The 21,737-nt window shown below is 34.8% G+C and overlaps 1 protein-coding gene and 1 non-coding gene across 3 annotated transcripts in view; both read right to left on the reverse strand.

Moving 5' to 3' along the window:
* Positions 1-21,737, reverse strand: part of POC5 (POC5 centriolar protein) — a 38,948-nt gene that overhangs the window by 11,511 nt on the left and 5,700 nt on the right. The window contains exons 2-9 of one of the 2 annotated variants that reach the window (XM_012462139.2): positions 21,125-21,222; positions 15,706-15,844; positions 13,386-13,469; positions 10,594-10,799; positions 8,756-8,932; positions 6,300-6,404; positions 4,292-4,471; positions 2,889-3,042 (exon numbers count right to left, since the gene is read on the reverse strand). In XM_012462139.2, the coding sequence (XP_012317562.1) occupies positions 2,889-3,042; positions 4,292-4,471; positions 6,300-6,404; positions 8,756-8,932; positions 10,594-10,799; positions 13,386-13,469; positions 15,706-15,844; positions 21,125-21,208 (1,129 nt within the window). In that variant the 5' untranslated portion in view covers positions 21,209-21,222. Of the gene's footprint in view, positions 1-2,888; positions 3,043-4,291; positions 4,472-6,299; positions 6,405-8,755; positions 8,933-10,593; positions 10,800-13,385; positions 13,470-15,705; positions 15,845-21,124; positions 21,223-21,737 lie in introns of those variants that run through there. The other variant, XM_012462140.2, reaches the window with a different exon arrangement.
* Positions 17,746-17,849, reverse strand: LOC135274968 (U6 spliceosomal RNA). The gene has a single exon (XR_010342708.1). It is a non-coding gene; the product is annotated as a U6 spliceosomal RNA (small nuclear RNA).

Raw genomic sequence — 21,737 nt, forward strand, 5'->3', positions numbered from 1 at the left:
TTAGTTCATACAAATATCCTGATAAATGGCCAAAATGGCCTGGAATAGACCTTTAGAACCACTTTCTGGTATCACTATACTCTCTCATGTTCATGAATTGAGCCTATCCTAAAAATTTGTTTTTGTTCTTGAGTTGTCAGAAAACAAAAACAAATCAATAAAACTAAAATCTTCACTTTTTACATTGTAAAAGAAATGGGTTCTTGAAGATAAATTATATAAATCAGAAATCAAGAGCATATTTGTGCACTAACTGATTTGTAGTGACACCCCAATCAGTAACCTTCCTTCAAAACTGAACCTTAGTTTTGATCAAAGGAGCCAATAATGTCAAATTCCAGAGGCAAGTACAAAGGGTTTCTTCCAATTTTAGATGTTTTCTCTCTAGAATTATAATTTGGTTAGTTTCTGCTTAAGACTATTATCTGTGTGGTACCAAACAGTATGGTGAGGGTTTAGAAATTCAGTCAATGAGCTGTTTCAGAACATCTGAACAGAGGGCATTATGTAAGTCCTATGTTTAAACGGTTTTCTACGCAGTTTTCTTTCCATCCAGAAATTTGGACTTCTGCATAAGTCTTTACCTTAGACTATCTGTATAGAAAATTTGTAGAGTAATAGTTACCTTAAGAAGTTTAACAATGATTACAGTGCCTACCTAGATCCTCTGAACTGAACTCCTCTAATGAAAGGGACTAATTCAATATAAAATACTTTCAACTTGAGAACAAAACACACATTGAGTTTTAACATGTTTTGATAGAGATTCTGAGTGTCTATCTTTAGATGGTAGCAGACATTAAGAGATGTAGAAACAGTACGAAGGTCAGGTCTGGCCATGGGATATTTTGGAAGAGAAGCAGGTGACCAACTCTTGCTATTATGGGCTGATTTATGCAGTTCCTGTTTATCAGATAACTCAAGTTTAATAATTAATCTGATTTTAGCTGGGATAAATTTTTCAGTTGTCGAGTATTTTTTTACTGTGCCTAAAATTGCTTTTAAAATTGGCAGACATCATTTTAAGGACATTTGTATTGTCATGTTCTAACTTCTTCATTATAAACCTCTAATTTATAATAAGATTTAAGATACTGCACAACATGAGAGGCACTACAAATTACAGACATCAAAGAATAGGGACAAATCAAAAACCAAATATTTAGTTTGCTTTAACAAGACAGGTGCATTAGGAACTTTGCATTATTAAAAACTGCATTATAAAAAACAATTGTTTTAATAGAAGTAGGCCAGAAGTAATTTTTTTCTTATGAGAATTTAAAAAAATAGGTGTCATTAAAACGTCATAAAACTTAAATATCACAAAGGAGATCCGCTGAATTATACTGAACTTCTGCTTTTGGTAGCTCTACCAACATTATTGCTAATGCACGTTTTACTATTCTTGTCATCTTTCTCACCATTTAAAAAGTAACAGGAGCAAAACAAATCATGTGTGTAATTAGCAGAAGACATTTTCTTCAAATCCTGTTATGGATATTGGCCTTAGGAGACACAGCTGTATTTCAATTTAAATTTTAAAATGGTAAATTGATTAAGGTGGGAAACACTCTCCTAAGTCAATTCAAAATCTTCTTAAGTAGGTTATAAGAAACAGGTTTCTTATAATTTAATGTAAGAAGTTCTAATAAGAATTTGTCACTTTACTTGTGAAACCCATTATTTCTTCCAAGTAAACAATTAAATTTCTCAATTTGCAACATACAACTTGCTAATACTTAGAACTGAAACAAACTATTCTATCATTGAAGGTGGTGAGTTGGTTTTCAACATTGATACTCAAATAAATTACCATTTACTGAAGAAATAAAGTACTCATCTAGGCATTAGCAAGATAAACTATTCAGCCTTGAGATTCCATGATTCTCAGCTAAATTAAATATGGACCACACAGCACAACCACTTCATATAGAAGGCAATTTGCCTAAACTTACTACTATCCACACACAACATGCATGCTTTAAATAATAAATGTTTGTTGATGTTTTAAAATAAGGGCATCACAAGCACAAGAAGTTATTCATTGGATTGAAATCATGTCAATGATTTACAAAATCTTGAGAGGTTGACTTGAATTAAAACTACAATAATTATATCATGACTATGATCTTACATGTTAAAGTGGATTTTGTCTTTCAAAGTGCTTTCAGATGTTTTACCGCATCCCACAAGAAGCCCCTAGGAAGCAAGTAAGGAAGGTTTATGTGATCTCCTTTGCTCAGAGAAGAAATCTAAGGCCCAGTGAAGAAAATAGGCCCCTGGGTAAACTGGTGGCAAAGGATTCTAGTTATGGGCTTTTCTATGCCATGCTGACAAAACTACTAAACAAACCACTCCTATGTCAGGCAATATGTGGATTTAAAAAAAAAAAAATTAAATTACTTCTATAGATAGGCCTATATTTATGTTTGCTGCAATGAGTCTGAGGCCTCCCTTCAACTGGAAGACTAGGAATTTTTAAAATAAGAAACCACGACTAGGTAACAAATACTTACCAAAATAGTCCAAGAAATTTGGCTACTTAGGAAAAGACAAAATTAGAAATTTGGTACTTAAAAAGACATTACAATTCTTAGTTAAAAGAGCTTAAAATCATGTTATACATTAACATAATACTTTAACATTTAGCTTAAATACTTAGGAGTGACAGTTTATTTGATCAGCCCTAAGATACCATAAGTAAACATGACTGAGCTGATTTTCATGGCAGATTTAAGGCTGGATATGACACCATGGAACTAAGAATATCAGCACCCAGATGAAACATATTTACTGCAGATTATTAGTACTGCAGACCATAACAATCAACAAAGTCTCCTCAAATCCTTTTTCGAAAGTAGGCAGGGAATCTTCAATGAAACACTAACCTGTATCATTTCTGTTCTGAAATATAGTCATGGCTTCAAGATTTAATGCACATACACCCCTCATGAAAGCTTTTTTCATGGAATCTTCAAAGTGTTCTTTTTCATGTTGCATTCTTTGAATCTCAGCTTTTGCATTTTCCAAAGCTCCGGATAACTACAATAAAAATTTTAAAAAACAAAACAACTTGAGATACAAGGAAGAATACTCTCAAAAAAATAGATACATACTCTGAGATTATTCGCATGTGAAATATTAAAAAGTCTGCCACTTACCTCTTCTGCTATGTTCCATCTATTTTAAAAGGTACATCCTTGCTGTACTTTATTCAGTTATAGCCAAAAAAAAAAAAAAGGGAAAAAAAAAAAGGTACATCTTACCTCTATTATCTCCGTCAACAAACTGCTTTCATTCCTAATCTTAAAATCAAGGCTCAAACAAGGGAAATTTTATCTAGTCCCATTAAGATTGCTGATATATTTTCATTTTACAAAAAGATATGCTATTTTTTACCATAAAACTTTTATGTAGGATGTTAAACAAAATACATTAAAAGCCACAGGTAGCCCTCTCAGAAAAAAAATTACTACATGCCTGCAATATTAACAATTTTTATAAAGTAAATGTTACCTTCAGTATTTGAAATGCAGAGTGAGCCTAGACACAACTTTCCCCTAGGCCAAACCTCAGGGGACTGCATTTTATTGCATGTCATTTTGAGTTGCAGAAAATTATTTGTATTATGGAATTTATTTTTAATCTTAAGAATCTAATGGTGTAATGATGAGCTATTTTTTTCATTTTAATATTTAACTTCAAGAGGCCTATTGCATTCTTTAGAATTGTTTTTATTTCATTTGGGTTCCAAATGTTTTCCTGTGAAAACAGTGTTGATTTTATTATTAAAAGCCAATGGGAAAAAATAATTTCAATTTCTTTTTTTTTTTTGAGACAGAGTTTCACTCTCATCACCTAGGCTGGAGTGCAATGGTGCAATCTTGGTTTACTGGAACTTCTGCCTCCCAGGTTCAAATGATTCTCCTGCCTCAGTCTCCCAAGTAGCTGGGATTATAGGCATGTGCCACCATACCCAGCTAATTTTGTATTTTTAATAGAGATGGTATATCACCATGTTGACCAGGCTGGTCTCGAATTCCTGACCTCAAGTGATCCACCTACCTTGACCTCAGGTGAGCCACTTCGTCCAGCCAATAATTTCAATTTCTATACAACTATTTATATTAATCTTGTAAGAATATACAATAAACATTAATGCAAGAATAAACATTTTAATATTTGTTTTCATTCTTGATTAAAGATCAAAAGAAGTCTATTAATTAATAGTGAGTCTACCCATCTTTTTATTCTATTAGAAGAAAGTGAAAATCCAAAAAAAGATGCTTACCATAGCAAATTTGGCTTCATAATCATTGGAAATCTGGACACAAACTTCTTCAGCTCTTGCTTGACAAGCTCTTTCTACCACATCTTTCCACTGCTTTTGGACTATGGAATGCCAGCCTTTCCAGACTTTCTTAAGTAAAGCTCTCTGGTAGTACTGGTCAGCTAGCTTACCTTCATAAACCTAAATAAAAGTAAAAGATAACTTCAAAACACAGTGGACTGCTGAATATATTGGTAGTAATAATAAATATAACATGGTGATAAGTGTACATATATACATTATTTAATCCTGTACTATTTAATCCTATTTAATCCTGTACTATTCTCATCTTGCACATAGGAGAACAGGCTTAGAGAGGTTAAGAAACCTACACAGGTCACACAAAGAGGATGAGTAAAGCCAGACCTGCCTGACTCCAGAGACTGAGCTCTTATCCATTATATCATTGTTTTACACAACTAATCAAGTTAGGGAAAAAAAATAAAACCAAATGAAAGAAAATGAGCCTATCACAACTTGTCATCTTAGTTATGAATTTAGCAGGACCAGGAGAATGACAGAGTGACTAGAAGGCAGGAAAAGGTGCTGGCTGTGGCTTCAGATGACACTGCTTTCTCTTCAGCTTGATGGCCACTACAAGCAAGATTAATTTATAAACCTTCCCATCATATATGGTGCCAATCCAAACAAGAATATACGCTATTTTTTTCATCACTGAGTTTAAATTTCTTTGAACAAGTAGTTCCAATTCTCAATTTCTTAAGTTTGAAAAACTATCCAAAAAGTGACGGTAGCCTCAACTATTCTGGTTAACATTTAAAAATAAATACATATTCTCATTATTTTACTTGACAAGTTTCAGAATAGAGTATATTCATTTTAAACAGCTTATGTAATGTGGATTTAATCTATTGGGATTAATTTCAAAAATGAAAAAACCAGAAAGTATTCTTAAAGGAGAAATCTTATTTCAGGATAAAGTAAGTTGAGCATCCCTAATCCAAAAATCTGAAACTTTTTCAGTTCCAGCATGACACCACAAGTGAAAAATTCCACAAAGAAGTATTTAACACAAACTTTGTTTCATGGATAAAATTATTAAAAATATTATATACAATTACCTTAGGCTATGTGTATAAGGTAAAATATGAAACATAAATGAATTTTGTGTATAAGGTGTGATATGAAATATAATCTAAAATCCAAAATTCTCCTGGTGCCAAACATTTTGGATAAGGGACACACAACCTGTACTAGCTTTTTCCTTAAATACGAATCTCTTGGAAACTAAATACACAGAGATTACTCCATAGCTCACATGAATATACATGGAAAACATATATATTCATCTCCTATACTTATGTGTCTCTAAACTCTGTCTTCTTGTGGGATATAGATATACTCTCATACTTTTCCACTTTTGATACAATTTATTATTCTCTTTCAGTTCACTATTCACTGATATACCAAAACTCAGCTCTTAATTAAAAGATGTCCAAGTTTAATTGATATACTACAAGCTAAAGATAACTTTTAAAATGTTATACAGGTATGGCTTTCTCTGATTCTGACTCTATAATGAACATTTATACTGTGATTTAATGTATAAATATAGTAAAGCCTCTGTATTCAGGCATTTAAAAAGTAGAAACAATATAGGAAGCATTTGATATGTTAAAGACTGTAATTTCTTTCTCCACATAACCATAACTGAGGGCCCATTTATTAAAAGGGTTCTATTACCAGGGCGTTTACAATTTAGGAACAATCCTTATTAACCTACTATGAAGCAGCAAATGATAGATCTATTGTAATATATATTATATGTCTGTAAAATCTAAAATGTGTTTTTTCAAACCACATCAAAATCAAATTTCTTTGAAATAAGAGGAATATTAAATCACAAATTCATTTTGACTTATTAGAAAACAACTATAATTAGTGATCCTGAACACTTTTGAATTCAGAAGTCTAACATCCATCAGTGGTCTTCTGCTTTTACACTTACGTCCTGTCTGGCTCTGACATGGCCGATTCGCCAGTGAAAGAATGTTCTCATCAATTCTATCTTTTCCTTTTGCTTGCCTATGGTATGAGACAAGCTAGAAATCACCTGTAAACAGCAATTAACCCAATTATTGTGATATTACAATAACAGTAATTGGTAAAGTAATTTTTTCATATATCAAAAAATGGTAGAGAGGATAGGTATGGATCACTACTATATTCATCAGTTAACCTCATAATTATCTTTAAAAATACGATAAAACTTTCTCACATGAATACACTAGATATTAACTAATGAAAAGGAAAAAAAGAAAGAAATCTTCATTATGTGTATATCTTGGTAATCACCAATAAAAAGTTTATGTATATGCAAATTAGATACTGACATTCAATTCAGGTAAAACAATTATACATTTGAAATTTCTGCTATATACACCATGTCTTTATTCACTACACTTGAGGGCAGGGGCCAGAATATTCAGATATTTAAATATCTTTCTAGTCCCTACTACTACCTTGGATATAGAAGTTCCTCAAAAACTGTTCAATGATTTTCTGGATTAAACCTTTAAAAGCAAATAATAATTATATTATTTGCTTATTAGTTATATGTTATTCATATATAACTAACATGTTATACATATAACTTATTAACATATGACATGTTACATATCATGTTATTAATAGTTACATGTTGACGCACTTCTTCAGTGATATTACTATTCTTGTCCTTAAAAAACAATTTAGAAGGCTTTAAAATCCTAATATTCTCTCTTATAAAGAGCTGAATAACTGAAGTATATTTCTAAAAATAGTCACATTAAAAAGAGATTTTGTAAACTGGGCACATTTACCAAGAGATATTTATACCTGTTCTTTAAATAATTTCCAAAGAGGAAAAGGGCATACATTCTAAGATACTGAAAATATTCTATGTATTAAGCTGAATGGTAGTACCTGTCTATCCACTTTATTCATTCTCATAAACTGAACACGATATCTCTATATTCTTTGTGATATTTCAAAATGAAAAAATTAAAAGTTAAAAACTGTAGAACAAAATATTGAGTATAACAAAGAAAATGACTGACATTAAAATCCATTGTTTAAAAAATATCAAATTATATAAAATGTTCAATTTTATATGAAATCGATATATTTAAAAAAAATTATAATCTTTAATTCATGAAAACACTTAAGTGCTCCTTCTGCAGACAAGCAGCTGAAGTGTCTGCCCAAGTCCTCCTCCGCTGACCACCACCATCCTATCTGTAAGTGGATGCCATTCCAGACATCCATTTATATAGCAGGGCACAGTTCTTTGCCTATCTGCTTTGTTCCAGGTACTATGTCAGGAGGCAAAAAATTAGCACAGACTTGAATCTTACCCTCAAATTCTTACGAAGCTAATGGAAAGTGAAATAAAAAAAGTTTTCTGTGTTTATCAATAAAATGAAGAAAGCCTTCATTAATGAAAACACACTCATCACAGATAGAATTTGAGATGCTTGTAGCCAGTCATGGTGGTATGCACCTGTAGTCCCTGGAAGGGGCTAAGGCAGGAGGATCACTTAAGCCCAGGAGTTTGAGGTTGCAGTGAGCTATAATTATGCCTATGAACAGCCACTGCTCTACAGTCTGGGCAACATAGTAAGACTCTGTCTCAAAAAGAGAAAGAAAAAAAAGAGTATGAGATGCTTAAATTGTCCCCTAAAAGGATGGTTTAAAATGTAGATAATGGTGGTTCTCTGATGGTCTCTTAAGGTCAGTTTTAAGAAAGAAAATATCTAGATTTTTTTTTTTTTGATGGAGTCTTGCTCTGTTGCCCAGGCTGGATTGCAGTGGCACAATCTTGGCTCGCTGTAACCTCCACCTCCCATGTTCAAGCAATTCTCTTGCCTCAGCCTCTTGAGTACCTGGGACTACAGGCACACACTACCACACCTGGCTAATTTTTGTATTTTTAGTAGACGGGGGTTTCACCATGTCGGCCAGGATGGTCTCGATCTCCTGACCTCATGATCCACCTGCCTCGGCCTCCCAAAGTGCTGGGATTACAGGTGTGAGCCACCGCACCCAGCCAAGGAAGAAAAGATCTAAGGAAGATTAGAAAGAAAAAATTAGTGTATTTATATTTAGCATATGCTCTTTTTAAAACAATTGTTTTAAATTGACAAATCACAGTTTTATACATTTATGGGTTACAAGGTGATGTTTTAATATAGTTTACAAAGCAAACACTCTTAAAACATCAAGAACATTGAAGTCAATGGTGAGGGTAAAATGACATTATGCTAGTATGTTTAATAGGAAGAATAAACCCAATGGCTATGAATTTTTCTATCAGTTTCTTATAGAAACTGTATCTTGTATGAGCTAAATAATCATTTCTTGGAATTTATTATTTAGCAAGAGATTTAGTGAATCTCAGTTAAAAAGAAATATAAAAACGAAGACCTCATCTTTTCTCCCAATGGAGATTTCAAAGGTGTTTTGCAGCTCCTTCAAGTCATTGATCTGATTATACAGTTGTTTTACATGTGCTGCATGTTTTTCTTTCTCTTTTTTCATTTCCATTCGGTGCCAGTCAATAAAATTAAGTCTCCATTTACTTAGTTCAGATAAGACGTTTGTCTGAAAAATATTGTGACAAAATTCATTAATATAACTTCCTAAAACTATACTGAAATTAAGAAACATTAAAAAAATCAGAACAAGCAATCAACACAAAAGCCATAAAACAATCAGAACACTCTAATAAAAAACATATGTAAGTTCAACAGTCACAGGTCTTTGCACTTTACATTCATAGTACAGAAGCTAATGTTTCCCTATTTTAAGTAATTTTGTGTGAAATCTTCTTGTCATTTAAAAAAAATTCCAGGCCTCATTCACTATGTTCCTTTGTTTATTCAAGGATTAAATGTCCATATGAAGATGGATCAGGAATAAAGGGAAACACAGAACTACAGCATAGGCTAAGCCGTACTGACCAGGAAGTTATTTAGATACAGGTGATAGTGGAAACCATGGGAGTTGATACTTTTTTCCCAAGCCGCTTATCACAGATTATTATCTGTTATAATAGACTAAGTTCTTTTACCCTACTGACTGGCATAAATAAAAAGACCAAATAATCATTTGTTATTTAAAAAAAAACAAACAAACAACATATTAACTAAACTATAACAATTTAGATGGCTGGTGGTATAATAAGTACTCCAACTGACTTACACTATTCTAAGTATGTAACCTGTTCCAAGGGGAAAATGGAAGGAACTATGCTGAAGAATTATTTCTAGAATTTAAGGTTCCAAATGAGAGAAAAATATAAATGCCACAGAACTCATATGGCTATAATTTCTCTACGTATGTGAATATGCAACTTAGTTTTCTCAAATTATATGTTTCAGAAAAACTGTCATTTTCTCCAGTTTTTTAATAGCAAAAAAAAAAAAAATTGCCATTTCTGCAATACTTTGTTTTACTTAAAAACCAGTACTATCAAAATAAAAATAAACTTTTATAGATTTATCACTTATATATCATGGTTGCTGTAAGAGTAGCTATAAAATGAATATCCATTACAAAAATTGGATCTTTCGTTTAACATAAAAGAAGACATTGCCATTATTCACAACTCTGATATGGTAAAGGCTCAGTATGTTTCAGTTACACACAGGCTGAGCCATTCAAAGCATCTTCAAAATTCAGTGGAGCACATAGAACTGTTGCAGCAACCACTTAAAACCTGGCAACTCAAAGTACAGTTTCTGAACCAGTAGCATCACCTGGCAGCCTGATGGAAATGAGAACACATGGACACAGGGAGGGGAACATCACACACTGGGGCCTGTCAGAGGGTCGGGGGAAAAGGGAGGGAGAGCATTAGGATGAATACCTAATGCATGTGGGGCTTAAAACCTAGATGACAGGTTGATAGGTGCAGCAAACCACCATGGCACATCTATACCTATGTGTAACAAACCTGCATGTTCAGCACATGTATCCCAGAACTTAAAGTAAAATAAAAAAACAAACAAGAGTAAAAAAAAAAAAAAAGAAAAGCATAATCTTCGGCCCTGCTGAAGACCTACTGTGTATGAAGCTATAGTTTAACAGACTCCCTTATGGTTCATAAATTAAAGATTGAGAAGCAAGACTTAAGACACTGAACTGATCTCAGGAAACAAAAGATAAAAAAAAGTTTAATTCAAAAAAAAAATCAACAGTATAAACGAGAGTAAAACTATTACATTACATATTAAACAACTGTAATTGAACAACTGCAGTACCTTAAGATCTGAACTCCAAAGATCAAGTATATTTTCCATCTTCTGAAGGTTTTCATCAGAAACAAGAAAATCGCTCACAACTATTTCATGGACATCTGTATGACTAGAATTTGTTGCTGGTGAGGAAGAGTCAGCTAAAAGATGTGAACTGAAAAAATCCATGACTGGGTGAGAAGGCTTCCTTGGTGATAACACTGGTGATGACTCTAGAATAAAAGAAGTTGTAGTCATCAAGCCAAATTGAAAATAACTCAAGTTGGTAAGGAACCATACTGGAAGGCTAAAAGACGTCTGCTACCTATGGAGGCTGAGAAAAATGTAGAGAAACTACCTTTCAGGTGTACCTTAATCTATTTTTAATTTCAGTATTGCCACTGATTTAGCATGGACTGGCATGAGCTATCTCCTATATTCCCAATTCCTTCTCCTCCAGCAAATGACCTCTAGCCCAAATACGGACCCTTCATATATTCAGGTCCAGCCGGAGCTGAAACTATCATCATCTGTATCATACCACCATTAATGAAGTGCTGTTTCTGTAATAAAAACATTATAAAGATTAATTCTCATAATACATGCTACCCCCAAAAAATAGGTATTATTATCTCCATTTTACTGATGAGAAACTGAGGTTCAGAAACAGTTAAGTAATTGGCCAAGGTCAGTGTGGTTGTATATAGGTCAATATTACTCTATAAGTTCATCACTGTGATTGATTTTAATACTATTAAAATTCAACAATATAAGTAGAAAAAGACTCATAATTTAGTTTTTCAGATACTCTGTTATAAGTACTCTGTTAGGCTTCGATATATACGTGAGAAATATACACATCTCTATATGTATGTACAAATATATAACTCTAATCCCCTGGCCATATACAGGGAGGTGGGGGAGAGTCAGGGCCCTAAAGAGGACTGGAATCTATTTCTAAAAAAAGCACTGAAAGGCTGGGTGCAGCGGCTTACACCTGCAATCCCAGCACTTTGGGAGGCTGAGGTGGGCGAATCACAAGGTCAGGAGTTTGGGACCAGTCTGGCCAACATGGTGAAACCCCATCTCTACTAAAAATACAAAAAATTAGCTGGGTTTGGTGGCTCATGCCTGTAGTACCAACTACTCTGGAGGCTGAGGCAAAAGAATTGCTTGAACAATTCTTCTGTTCGAGCTAGAGGTTTCAGTAAGCTGAGATCACGCCACTGCACTCCAGCCTGGGTGACAGAGTGAGACTCTGTCTCAAAAAAAAAAAAAAAAAAGCATTAAAAAAAATGTTACTATTTTCTCACACATTTATGCTGGAATTACAGACTGTCATCATTTGTAACATACCTCACATTTGCTATGAACATCCTAATAACAAAGATGCAAGAGCTTTCTTCTTACTGAATGAAAGATGAGTCTATAACCTGTTACTTAAAAGTAAATCTTTCAAGAATTGTTTTTTAAAATTTTTAAGATTTTAATTTTTTTTGCAAACATATTTCTGCTTATGTAAAGACTTCTCTGCAAAAGGGAAAATAATTCCTTAATATTTGTGTTGTGTATAAAAAACATAACACAAGGTTTGGGGTAGTCACACTAGGACTACATGTTCTGAGGATGGTTAAGAAACCCAAAGAACAGGTGGAATGACAAAGTACATGAATATTCTCTTTTACTCAATTTTGCCAACTACATCTGTACGCACAAAAAAAGTAATAGATTCAATAGACGGAAAATGCTTTTCAATTAAAAAAAAACTCAACACTCACCTTTTAAGAAATTCAACCATGTAACTTCAAAACTTGGAAAGGTTGTCAGAGATTATGCTGCCTAAGACTTCTACTTATAAGTGAGGAAACTAAGGGATACAGGCATTACTTAAGTGGTGGCAAAAATGGTTACCACATTAAATAACATTAAATGGAAAAATATTAAACAATATTACATTTTTATTATTTTAATTATTCTGACTAGTAAAGAAAAAAGTCTCAGTCCAGTTCTAGTATGCCTTTAAAAGCTCTTTAAGGCCAGGCATGGTGGCTCATGCCTGTAATCCCAGCACTTTGAGAGGCCAACGAAGGTGGATCACTTGAGCCTAGGAGTTTGAGACCAGCCTGGGCAACATAGTGAGATCCCATCTCTACAGAAAATTTAAAAATTAGCTGGGTGTGGTGGCATGTGCCTGTAGTCCCAGTTACTGGGGGAGGGGGTACTGAGTCAGGAAGATCACCTGAGTCCAGGAGGTTGAGGCTGCAGGGAACCCTCCACTCTAGCCTGGGTGACAGAGTAAGATTCTGTCTCAAAAACAAAACAAAATAACAAAAACAAAAAACAACCCCCTCCACAAACCTCCTTAAGGCTTGTTAATCTTTCTTTTCAACAAAGACAAAGCAGACTTTTAAAGAAAAACACTAAATGATAGAACAGGTGGCATAAAGATAGGATGAAAATCCTTACATTGGTACGCAAATGCCTGAAAATCGGGCAACAGTGCATTGGTTTACATAAAAACTTGAATTGGCCAGACCATCTAATATCCTATTAAATCTTTTAAAAGTTAGATTTGTCCTCTAACTTAGCAATTTTAAGAAAGGATACTACACACTATAATGCATTAACCTGTCTTAATTGTACTATTGTCGGATCTTATAAAATTATTTAAAATATTACCATTTAAATTAGCAACAACAGCATTTTAAAATCCTGCCAATAAGTAATATGTTGAAATTATTTCTCTTACTGCATAGAAAATATTCATTAAACCACAAAATATTGTATATTAATACAAATAAGCTAAGGAAAAGTCATACCATCTGTTTTTGAATGACTTGAAATATTAAAATCACATCCTTTTCCAACTTCCATTGCAGGTTCTCTTACTTCAGAGTTACTTCCTGCCAAAAGGAAAGCTTTTTAAAATTAAACTGAACCACTCTTAAATAAGAGGTCTAATCATATATAATTTAAGAAGGTGGCAATACCTAAGATTTTAGAACAAATAAAGTACAACATGCTGTGGATATAGGACCACTAAAACAAAGAACAAGAAGAGATAAAAATCTGAGACTAGAAAAAGACTTACTATATCACTGATAAGCTCCATCTTATGCACCAAATATAGATGAGAGATAATGTAGTCTACTATAGTACTCAATTCACACTAAGAGAATAAGTGGGTGAATGACATTAGAACTTAGAAAAGGATCTACTCTTTCACGACACTGAGTATTTCCAGCGGCCTGCTCCTTTTCACTAGGTGCAATCAAACTAAAGTGGCACTGGCTCTCCCAAACAAGGGCTTTCTTGCTTCCACTTCAGGAACCTGTAGTCAACAGATGGCAAAAAGGAAACCGGGAAAAACCTCTCAAGAATGGCTGTTACAGGCTTGTATATACTTTGCCAGTTTCCACATAACATGCTTTATACCAAGCAACTGAGATACCAAGAATAAAGAGAAAGTGTGATGATGAATTTACGTAGCAAAGTTTAACAAAGTCTACCTGTGAATCAAAATGACTAAAGAATATCTAAACTTACTATATATTGTATGTTTTAATCTCAAATCCTTTTTGGAAATGTCAGAGAATAAATAAATGAATAGTATCTTACATAGCGGTCTTAAATCCCAGGTGATTACCTTGAACTGCTGAAGATTTGGAGCAAGGAAGGCCCCCGTGCTGTGTCACTGGGAACAACAGTACAGTAGTACTGTTGGTAGTGGGAAAGGAAACAAGCTTTTGGTAACCCCCTTAGATACAGGGTTACAATGCTGATTTCCCTATTTAAATTTATAGAAGAGTACACAGTGCTTTAAGTTTGCTCAGCAGGAATTACATGTTGAGGGATGTAATCAAACTCAAGATCACTGATGTAGAATGAATTAGATTCAAGGTTCATATCTCTTGAAGATCACTACAATTTGCGTAGCGTTGGAATAAATACTTTTATTTTCGATTACAGTATCATGAGAGTTTTTTGTTTTTTTTTTAAACAGAGTCTTGCTCTGTCGCCCATGCTGAAGTATAGTGGCATAATCATGGCACACTGCAGCCTTGAACTCCTGAGCTCAGGCAATTCTCCCACCCCAGCCTCTCAAGATGCTGAGACTATAGGCTGCTATGCCTGGCTAATTTTTTTATAGAGGTGGAGTCTTGTTATATTGCCCAAGCTTGTCTCAAACTTCCGGGCTCAAGCAATCCTCCTGCCTCAGCCTCTCAAAGTGCTGGCATTACAAGCATGAGCCACTGCCTGGCCTATATTTTTATGGCTTTTGTCCTGTGGTCCCATTTGTTGTTCCACTGCAATAGGCCAAAGACCGAGGAGCAGTGAAAAATCCAGTCTACAAAGAGTGAGACAACAGACACTAGGGCTATGACTTTGCAGAAGCCCAGGAGCCTTTGGCCTGAGTAGACTGTGTCATGTGCCTTCAAGGACAGGGATCCTTGGAGTTATGCCTATAGTGTGATGGCTGCTCCTTATCAGGGCTGTTTTAGGAAGGCTTTCTGTGCCCTTTGAAAGAACATTTATTTAGAGTTTGGGATGCTGTCTTTACCTGAATAAGGAATGGAGGTAAAAGGAGCTTCATCCTCCTTTCCCCACCTTTCACTCATATATCAACACACATCCTGGTTTGCAGTAGCTTTCAGTTCTGTTGCTAACATGGTCCATAGATGGGCTCACCTTTGTGATAATTATCCAAACAGTCCTCCATGCCCACATAAACACTGCTGATAAAGCATTTGGTTTGTAATTTAAGGGACTCTCAGGGCTACCATCTTTAATTTTAGGCTTGGGCATTTAGTTTTCAAGTTAATCCTGATACAAAACTGTTGGAACAAGTACTGAGATATGACATACCTAAAAGCCATGCAGTTGCTATAGTGTTGCTTCAATTTTATTATTCTTTATAAAAGTAACAGTCAAATGAAGTTCAAAGAAAAATCAAGCTGTCATACAAGAGTCAGGAATAACATATTAAAGTGTAAGAAGCTTCCCTAGATAATATTAATACACACAAATTGTTGAGAAGAATCACTGACCTGGACAGGCATTTTCACAATCCTAAGTCAGTATCATTAAGAAACTCAATAATATCTTAAATTAAGACATAACTTGAAAAATGTATATAACCTTGACTATGAAGAATATCATGAACTGAAGAAATTCTGACATCTGGCACCACTTCTGCCTTAGGATGAGATGACTGTGAAGCACCAGAATCAACATTTGGAGTCACTATAGCATAACGAAGCAGTTCTTCATATTCTTCCTAAGAGAGGCCGATAATCAATAATGTAGCATAACAGTTACAATGTTATAACATATTCAACTGAATTTTTTTAAGAAATTTAATTACCATAATAGAGTCACATGTTGATTATATTACAAAGTTTTAGCACTTATTCCAAGCTTGAGTTCTTTGAGTGCTTCTTGTGTGATTTTTACATTTATGATTAACAGTTTGAAGAGGGCTGTGTGCTGTGGCTCATGCCTGTAAACTCAACACTTTGAGAGGCTGAGGCAGGAGGATGGCTTGAAGCCTTAGCAACAAAGCGAGGCCTCATCTCTGTAAAAAAATTTAAAAAAAATTGCTAGGTGTGGTGGTGTGCCTATAGTTCCAGCTACTCAGGAGGCTGAGGCAGGAGGACTACTTAAGCCTAGGAATTGGAGGCTGCAGTAAGCAATGATCGTGCTGCTGCACCCCAGCCTGGGTGACAGAGCAAGATCCTATCTCTGGGGAAACAACAAAAAAAAAGCCTGAAGAGGTGATAAGATTCTGTGAATCAAAAATTTTCTATCACTTATTTTTTATATGTCAGATCAGTTTAATTGAAGGTGAGACATGCTACTAAAAAGATACAATTTTCAAAATTTTAAAAATAATATGTAACCCAAACAAAATATAGAAGCAAATTGGATACTTAAGCTTATAAAACTGCAATGGCCTTCTATTACCCCCCAATTTCAAATGAACATTTATCAAGACAGCTTAATTGTTTTTATTAACTGATGCTATAAGCAGCAAATGTCACATATTTGAATTAATTTACAAAATAAATCTATACAATTGTAGTTCTGTTTTTATCTGCTTTTTATATTGGAATTTTAAGTAAAATTGTTTAAAAAGAGGTTTATGCTTTTACATATTTGAAAACTGCTAGCTTTTATGGCAATTACATGTACAAGAGTCACCTGGTTTGTGCTTCAACCTTAATTTACTTTTTTTTTTTGAGACTGAGTCTTGCTCTGTTTCCCAGGTTGGAGTGCAGTGGCACGATCTCAGCTCACTGCAAGCTCTGCCTCCTATGTTCAAGCAATTCTCCTGCTTCAGCCCCTTGAGTAGCTGGGATTATAGGTACACGCCACCATGCCCGGCTAATTTTTGTATTTTAAGTAGAGACAGGGTTTCACCATGTTGGTCAGGCTGGTCTCGAACTCCTGACCTCTTGACCTGCCCACCTTGGCCTCCCAAAGTGCTGGGATTACAGGTGTGAGCCACCGTGCCCGGCCTGATTTACAAATTTAACATAGATACTTACACAGTAAACATTAGGTATAGCAAATACTGATATTTATATATTTTAAGGCTAATGACAGAAGAGGAAGAGAGAGATAATCCAAAGAGAAAAGTATTTAGAAAATTTAACCAGAGGCTGGGCCAGGTGGCTCATGCCTGTAATCCCAGCACTTTGGGAGGCCAAGGTGGGCAGATTGCCAGAGCTCAGGAGTTCAAGACCAGCCTGGGCAACACGGTGAAAGCCCATCTCTACTAAAATACAAAAAAATTAGCTGGGTGTGGTGGCATGTGCCTGTAGTCCCAGCTACTTGGGAGGCTGAGGCAGGAGAATTGGAAGAACCTGGGGGGCGGAAGTTGCAGTGAACTGAGACTGCGCCACTGCACTCCAGCCTGGGCGACAGAGCGAGACTCCATTTCAAAAAAAAAAAGAAAGAAAGACAGAAAATTCAACTGGAATTTCCTTCATATTGTTAGTGATGTCACTTTCATGAGAATAAATATCTGTTTTTAACTTATATTTTCTAGTAGCAAATAAAAATCAGTATTTCACATAATGGTTTTCACTAAGGCAGAAGGGTCTTATTAGGAAACAAATCATTTAGGATATCACAATACAATGTTTATTTATTTATAAAACTTAAAAAAATTCTTAAAAAATTATGGAACACTTCATGAATTTGTGTGTCCTCCTTGCACAGGGGCCACACTAATCTCTGTGTAGTTCTAATTTCAGTATATGTGCCGCCAAAGCGAGCACCAACACTTAGCTTTTACATTGACAAAAGTCACTATGACTATTTAAATAGATTTAAATATTCTTAAGTTAAAAAAAATACACTCCCCAAAGCATATTGGTTTTCCAGTTATTAAAAGGAAATTCCCAAAGAGTTTGACAAATTGGGGCCATACACAAAACATTTACTAGTTCCTATAAACCTGAATGTGTGAGTTGGTCCTAATACACTAATACATAAAATTTCAGGTGCATAGAGACTGTAACGAATCCAGCAGCATCCATTTCTTTTTTATTTCTTTAAGTTAATAAAGTCCCAGGGTTTGATTTGGGCAAATGGCCACCCAGCTACATTTCCCAGCCTCCTCTGCAGCTAGGTGTGGCCAAGAGACTCGTCTATGGGATTCAAATAGAAATGATGTGTACCACTTTAGGTGAAGTCCTTATAAAGGAAGCTACTTCCTTCTAGTCCCCTCTTCCCATGGGCTAGAGGTGGTGCACTGTCAGTGCACCAGCACCTGACAATGCAAACACTGTCAACAGCTCATGGCACAGCAACAAGAGAGAAGGGACTGGATCCTCAGATGACCTCAGGACTATGTATCAGCTCAGAATTTACGAGAGAGAATCAAACCGTAAGGCACTCACTTAAGCCACCCTTACTTGGTTTCTGTTAAAGCACTATTATACATCCCAAACAGCCAAAGTAAACTTTTGATTTTGGCTAAGAATATATAAAAGTGTGGCTGTTATGGAGTTTTGGACTCTGAATGTTAGTGTCCCTCCAAAATTTATATGCTGAAGCCCTAATATCCAGTGTGGCTGTATTAGGAGATGAGGCCTCTAAGAAAGTAGTTAAGGTTAAATAAGGTCATTGCCTGGGGCCCTGACCTGATAGAATTAATGTACTCATCAGAAGAGACACCAGGAAGCTTGTGCTCTCTCCTCCCACCTATACATCCTGTACTGAGGAAAGGCCATGTGAAGACACACAGCAAGAAGGCAGCTGTCTGCAATCCACGAAGAGAGCCCTCAAAAGAAACCGACCCTACTGGACTGTGATGTGGGACTTCTATCCTCCAGAACTGTGAGAAAATAAATGTCTGCTGTTTAAGTCTATGAATTTATGGTATTTTGTTACAGTAGCCTGAGCAGATTAATATGATGGTGATCTTATATTGTGAGGTTCATAAACTTTTAATAGTGTGTCCCCACTGTGGTGGCAGTTCCAACTAGATTTAGCCAAGTCAGCTCTGCTCAGAGTTAGCCTATCACCACCTCAGGCCTGTAGGAACGGAGGGAGAAGTGGAAGTCAGTGGCTTTCACTTATGGCTTCCCTAGGCTAACTTCTGCTCTGGATAAGAGAAGGAAAAAAAAGACACAAATGTATATTTCAAATCATATATTTCACACATGTTAACATTTTTCATGTATTTTACCACAATTGCTAGGCTTAAAGGGGAAATAAATAAGTATATGTCAACAGTATTCCATGATCATATATTTCAACTTACTTCAAGAAAAGCATTTTTAAAAAATCAGTCACTTAAATGACTGTTTTAGAGTTTCATATATGTAGATACAGGCCAAATGAGTTATTTAAAAATAAGAATTTAAAATTAAGAATCAAAATAAATAACACTGCTTTTCTTAATTGCCAAACATAACCTGTGTTAAGATAAAGAATTCTGGAGTAACATTCAAAACTTGTAATTTTGTCCCCCTCTCCCAACCCCCAAGAGCTGAACTGATAAGACCCTGAAATACTGCTCCACCCATGCCTCAACCATTACAGTCAGGGCAACTTGGCTGACAGGAGCTGCGGTTCGAGGAAATCTTTGGTGTGTAAGCACTATGGATGCTGCCCATCCCTCAGCATTTACCACCTTCTGGTTTGTGAAGCATTTGCACAACAAAATGTCCCTTAAGAGGAATATTGATTTATGAGGGGCTTTTGTATTAAATATTTGGATTTACATATTTACTACATATGTAAAAATATATATTTTATGTTATTTTTAAGATTATTTTTTGTATTTATATTTTGAAATGTTTTCAGTAGTGAAACCCAAAGTAATGACACTGTATCTACAGGGAATATGGAGAGGCTTTCAACTTCAGTCTAAGAACAAGCAGGATCATAAGTTGAGGGTTACTAATAGACTCTCAGTTGGGCTTACGTTATAAGTGGGTAATCAATAACACAAAATGACTTCTGGCAGGTTCTTCTTCCATCTCTCTAAAATTCCACTTTAGAGATTTATTCTTTTGATTTAAAGCTTTGTCTCTTGACAAAATGACAATCTGAGTGCTCACAAGGTGTTTACATTTTAGTATAAATGAGTTAATCAGTTCTATCTTGAAGTTTTAATCAGACAGCTATGAAGGGTGGAGGGAGTACTGGCACCTGAAGAGAGGACTACATGGGAGAGGTACCATCAAAAGTAAAGGCTAGGGTGCAACAGCTATGTCACAACTCCAGACTACTTTTATCCTAGTAAATATTCAGATATCTCCCAATACCTTTCCCATTTCAAGATCCATAATTTCAATTAAAGGGACAAATTTGATTCATAAAATATTTTCCTAAAGCTTTTCTCATGTTATACAGAATCAGTAAGAATTTCCTATGCTTAGGCATAAATAGCCTTTCCCCTTGAGTAATATAACTATAAAACTTAAGATATACCATGTCATTATTTTCTTATTTAAAATCTACTCCAGAAATCTAAATCCATATTTTTGATGATGAAATATTTAGAAATAAGAGAAATTTAAAACACTCCATGTAAATACCATACCTTCTATAGTCAACTGACCCATTTCATTTTATCTGTCAACATCCAGGTCCTGGGCAGCAGATTGTACTGAATGTTGTGGCAACAGAGACTAGACCTCAGCAAGTAGAACACAAGGGAATCCTGAGCTCTAGAACTGGATGGTTTGATACTGTATTAATTTGCATTAGAAGTGAAAGTAGCATTCATGAGAGGTAGCTAAAATGAAAAAAATTTAAAGAAAAAAATGTTTCTTGAACATTTCAGCTTCACCTCTTAACTGTGTTGGTCAAAGCCTTTGTACAGAGTGTTTGAAGAGTTCATCAATATTTTCTGACAATTTAAAACAATGTAAAGTAACTCCTAATATTGGTACAGTAATTCCTAAAGTTTGATATTATTACAAATTGAAAAACTCCTTTATAAATGGAATAAAAAAATAAATAAAAATTCCTAGTTTTCCCTTATATTCATTTGTTTAAAATAAAAAAAGTCATGACAAATTTAGAAATTTTTTCCCACCTGAAGATCCGAAGAGACAACACTGCCTTGATGGGAGTCATTTTGTACAACTGGAAGTGAGTATTTCTCCTCATCTGATGACATTCTGCACAAATATTCTAAAACAAAAGAAGCTAACGTTAGCTTTTTTCCTTGACATTTAAACTAAGATAAAATGCTTTCTAGATATATATAAGTGCAACAGTATCCAAATCTGCAAACAATCTTCATGTGATAAAATCATTCATTCAACATATTGAGTGTCTATAGGCAAAAATCACTGTGAAAAAAAAAAAAATAAAGACCCAATTCCAATATTGGTGAGTTTATAATGTAGTCAGGGAGATGAGACAAATACATGAAAGGTTAAAGAAAAATAGAGGGAAAATCCCCAGTGGGGCCTGTTGAGGATAATAGATGGTGATCACTGTCCTTAAGCAATGTGTGACAACCTGGCTGTCGTGTACTTTCCTGTAAGATACTGAATCAAGAGAGAACAAACAATTTGTGCAAATTTCCATTTAGGGAAACTTACCTTTTAGAAATATTATTTTAAGAAAAGTCAGCTTATACAGAACAGAATCAAACACAAGCATAGAGAATCTGTTGACAGCCCTAAGCAAAATATTATTAA

The sequence above is a fragment of the Aotus nancymaae genome, unplaced genomic scaffold (assembly GCF_030222135.1).
Source record: "Aotus nancymaae isolate 86718 unplaced genomic scaffold, 86718_ANA_hifiasm-v0.15.2.pri h1tg000014l, whole genome shotgun sequence".
Taxonomy (NCBI): domain Eukaryota; kingdom Metazoa; phylum Chordata; class Mammalia; order Primates; family Aotidae; genus Aotus; species Aotus nancymaae.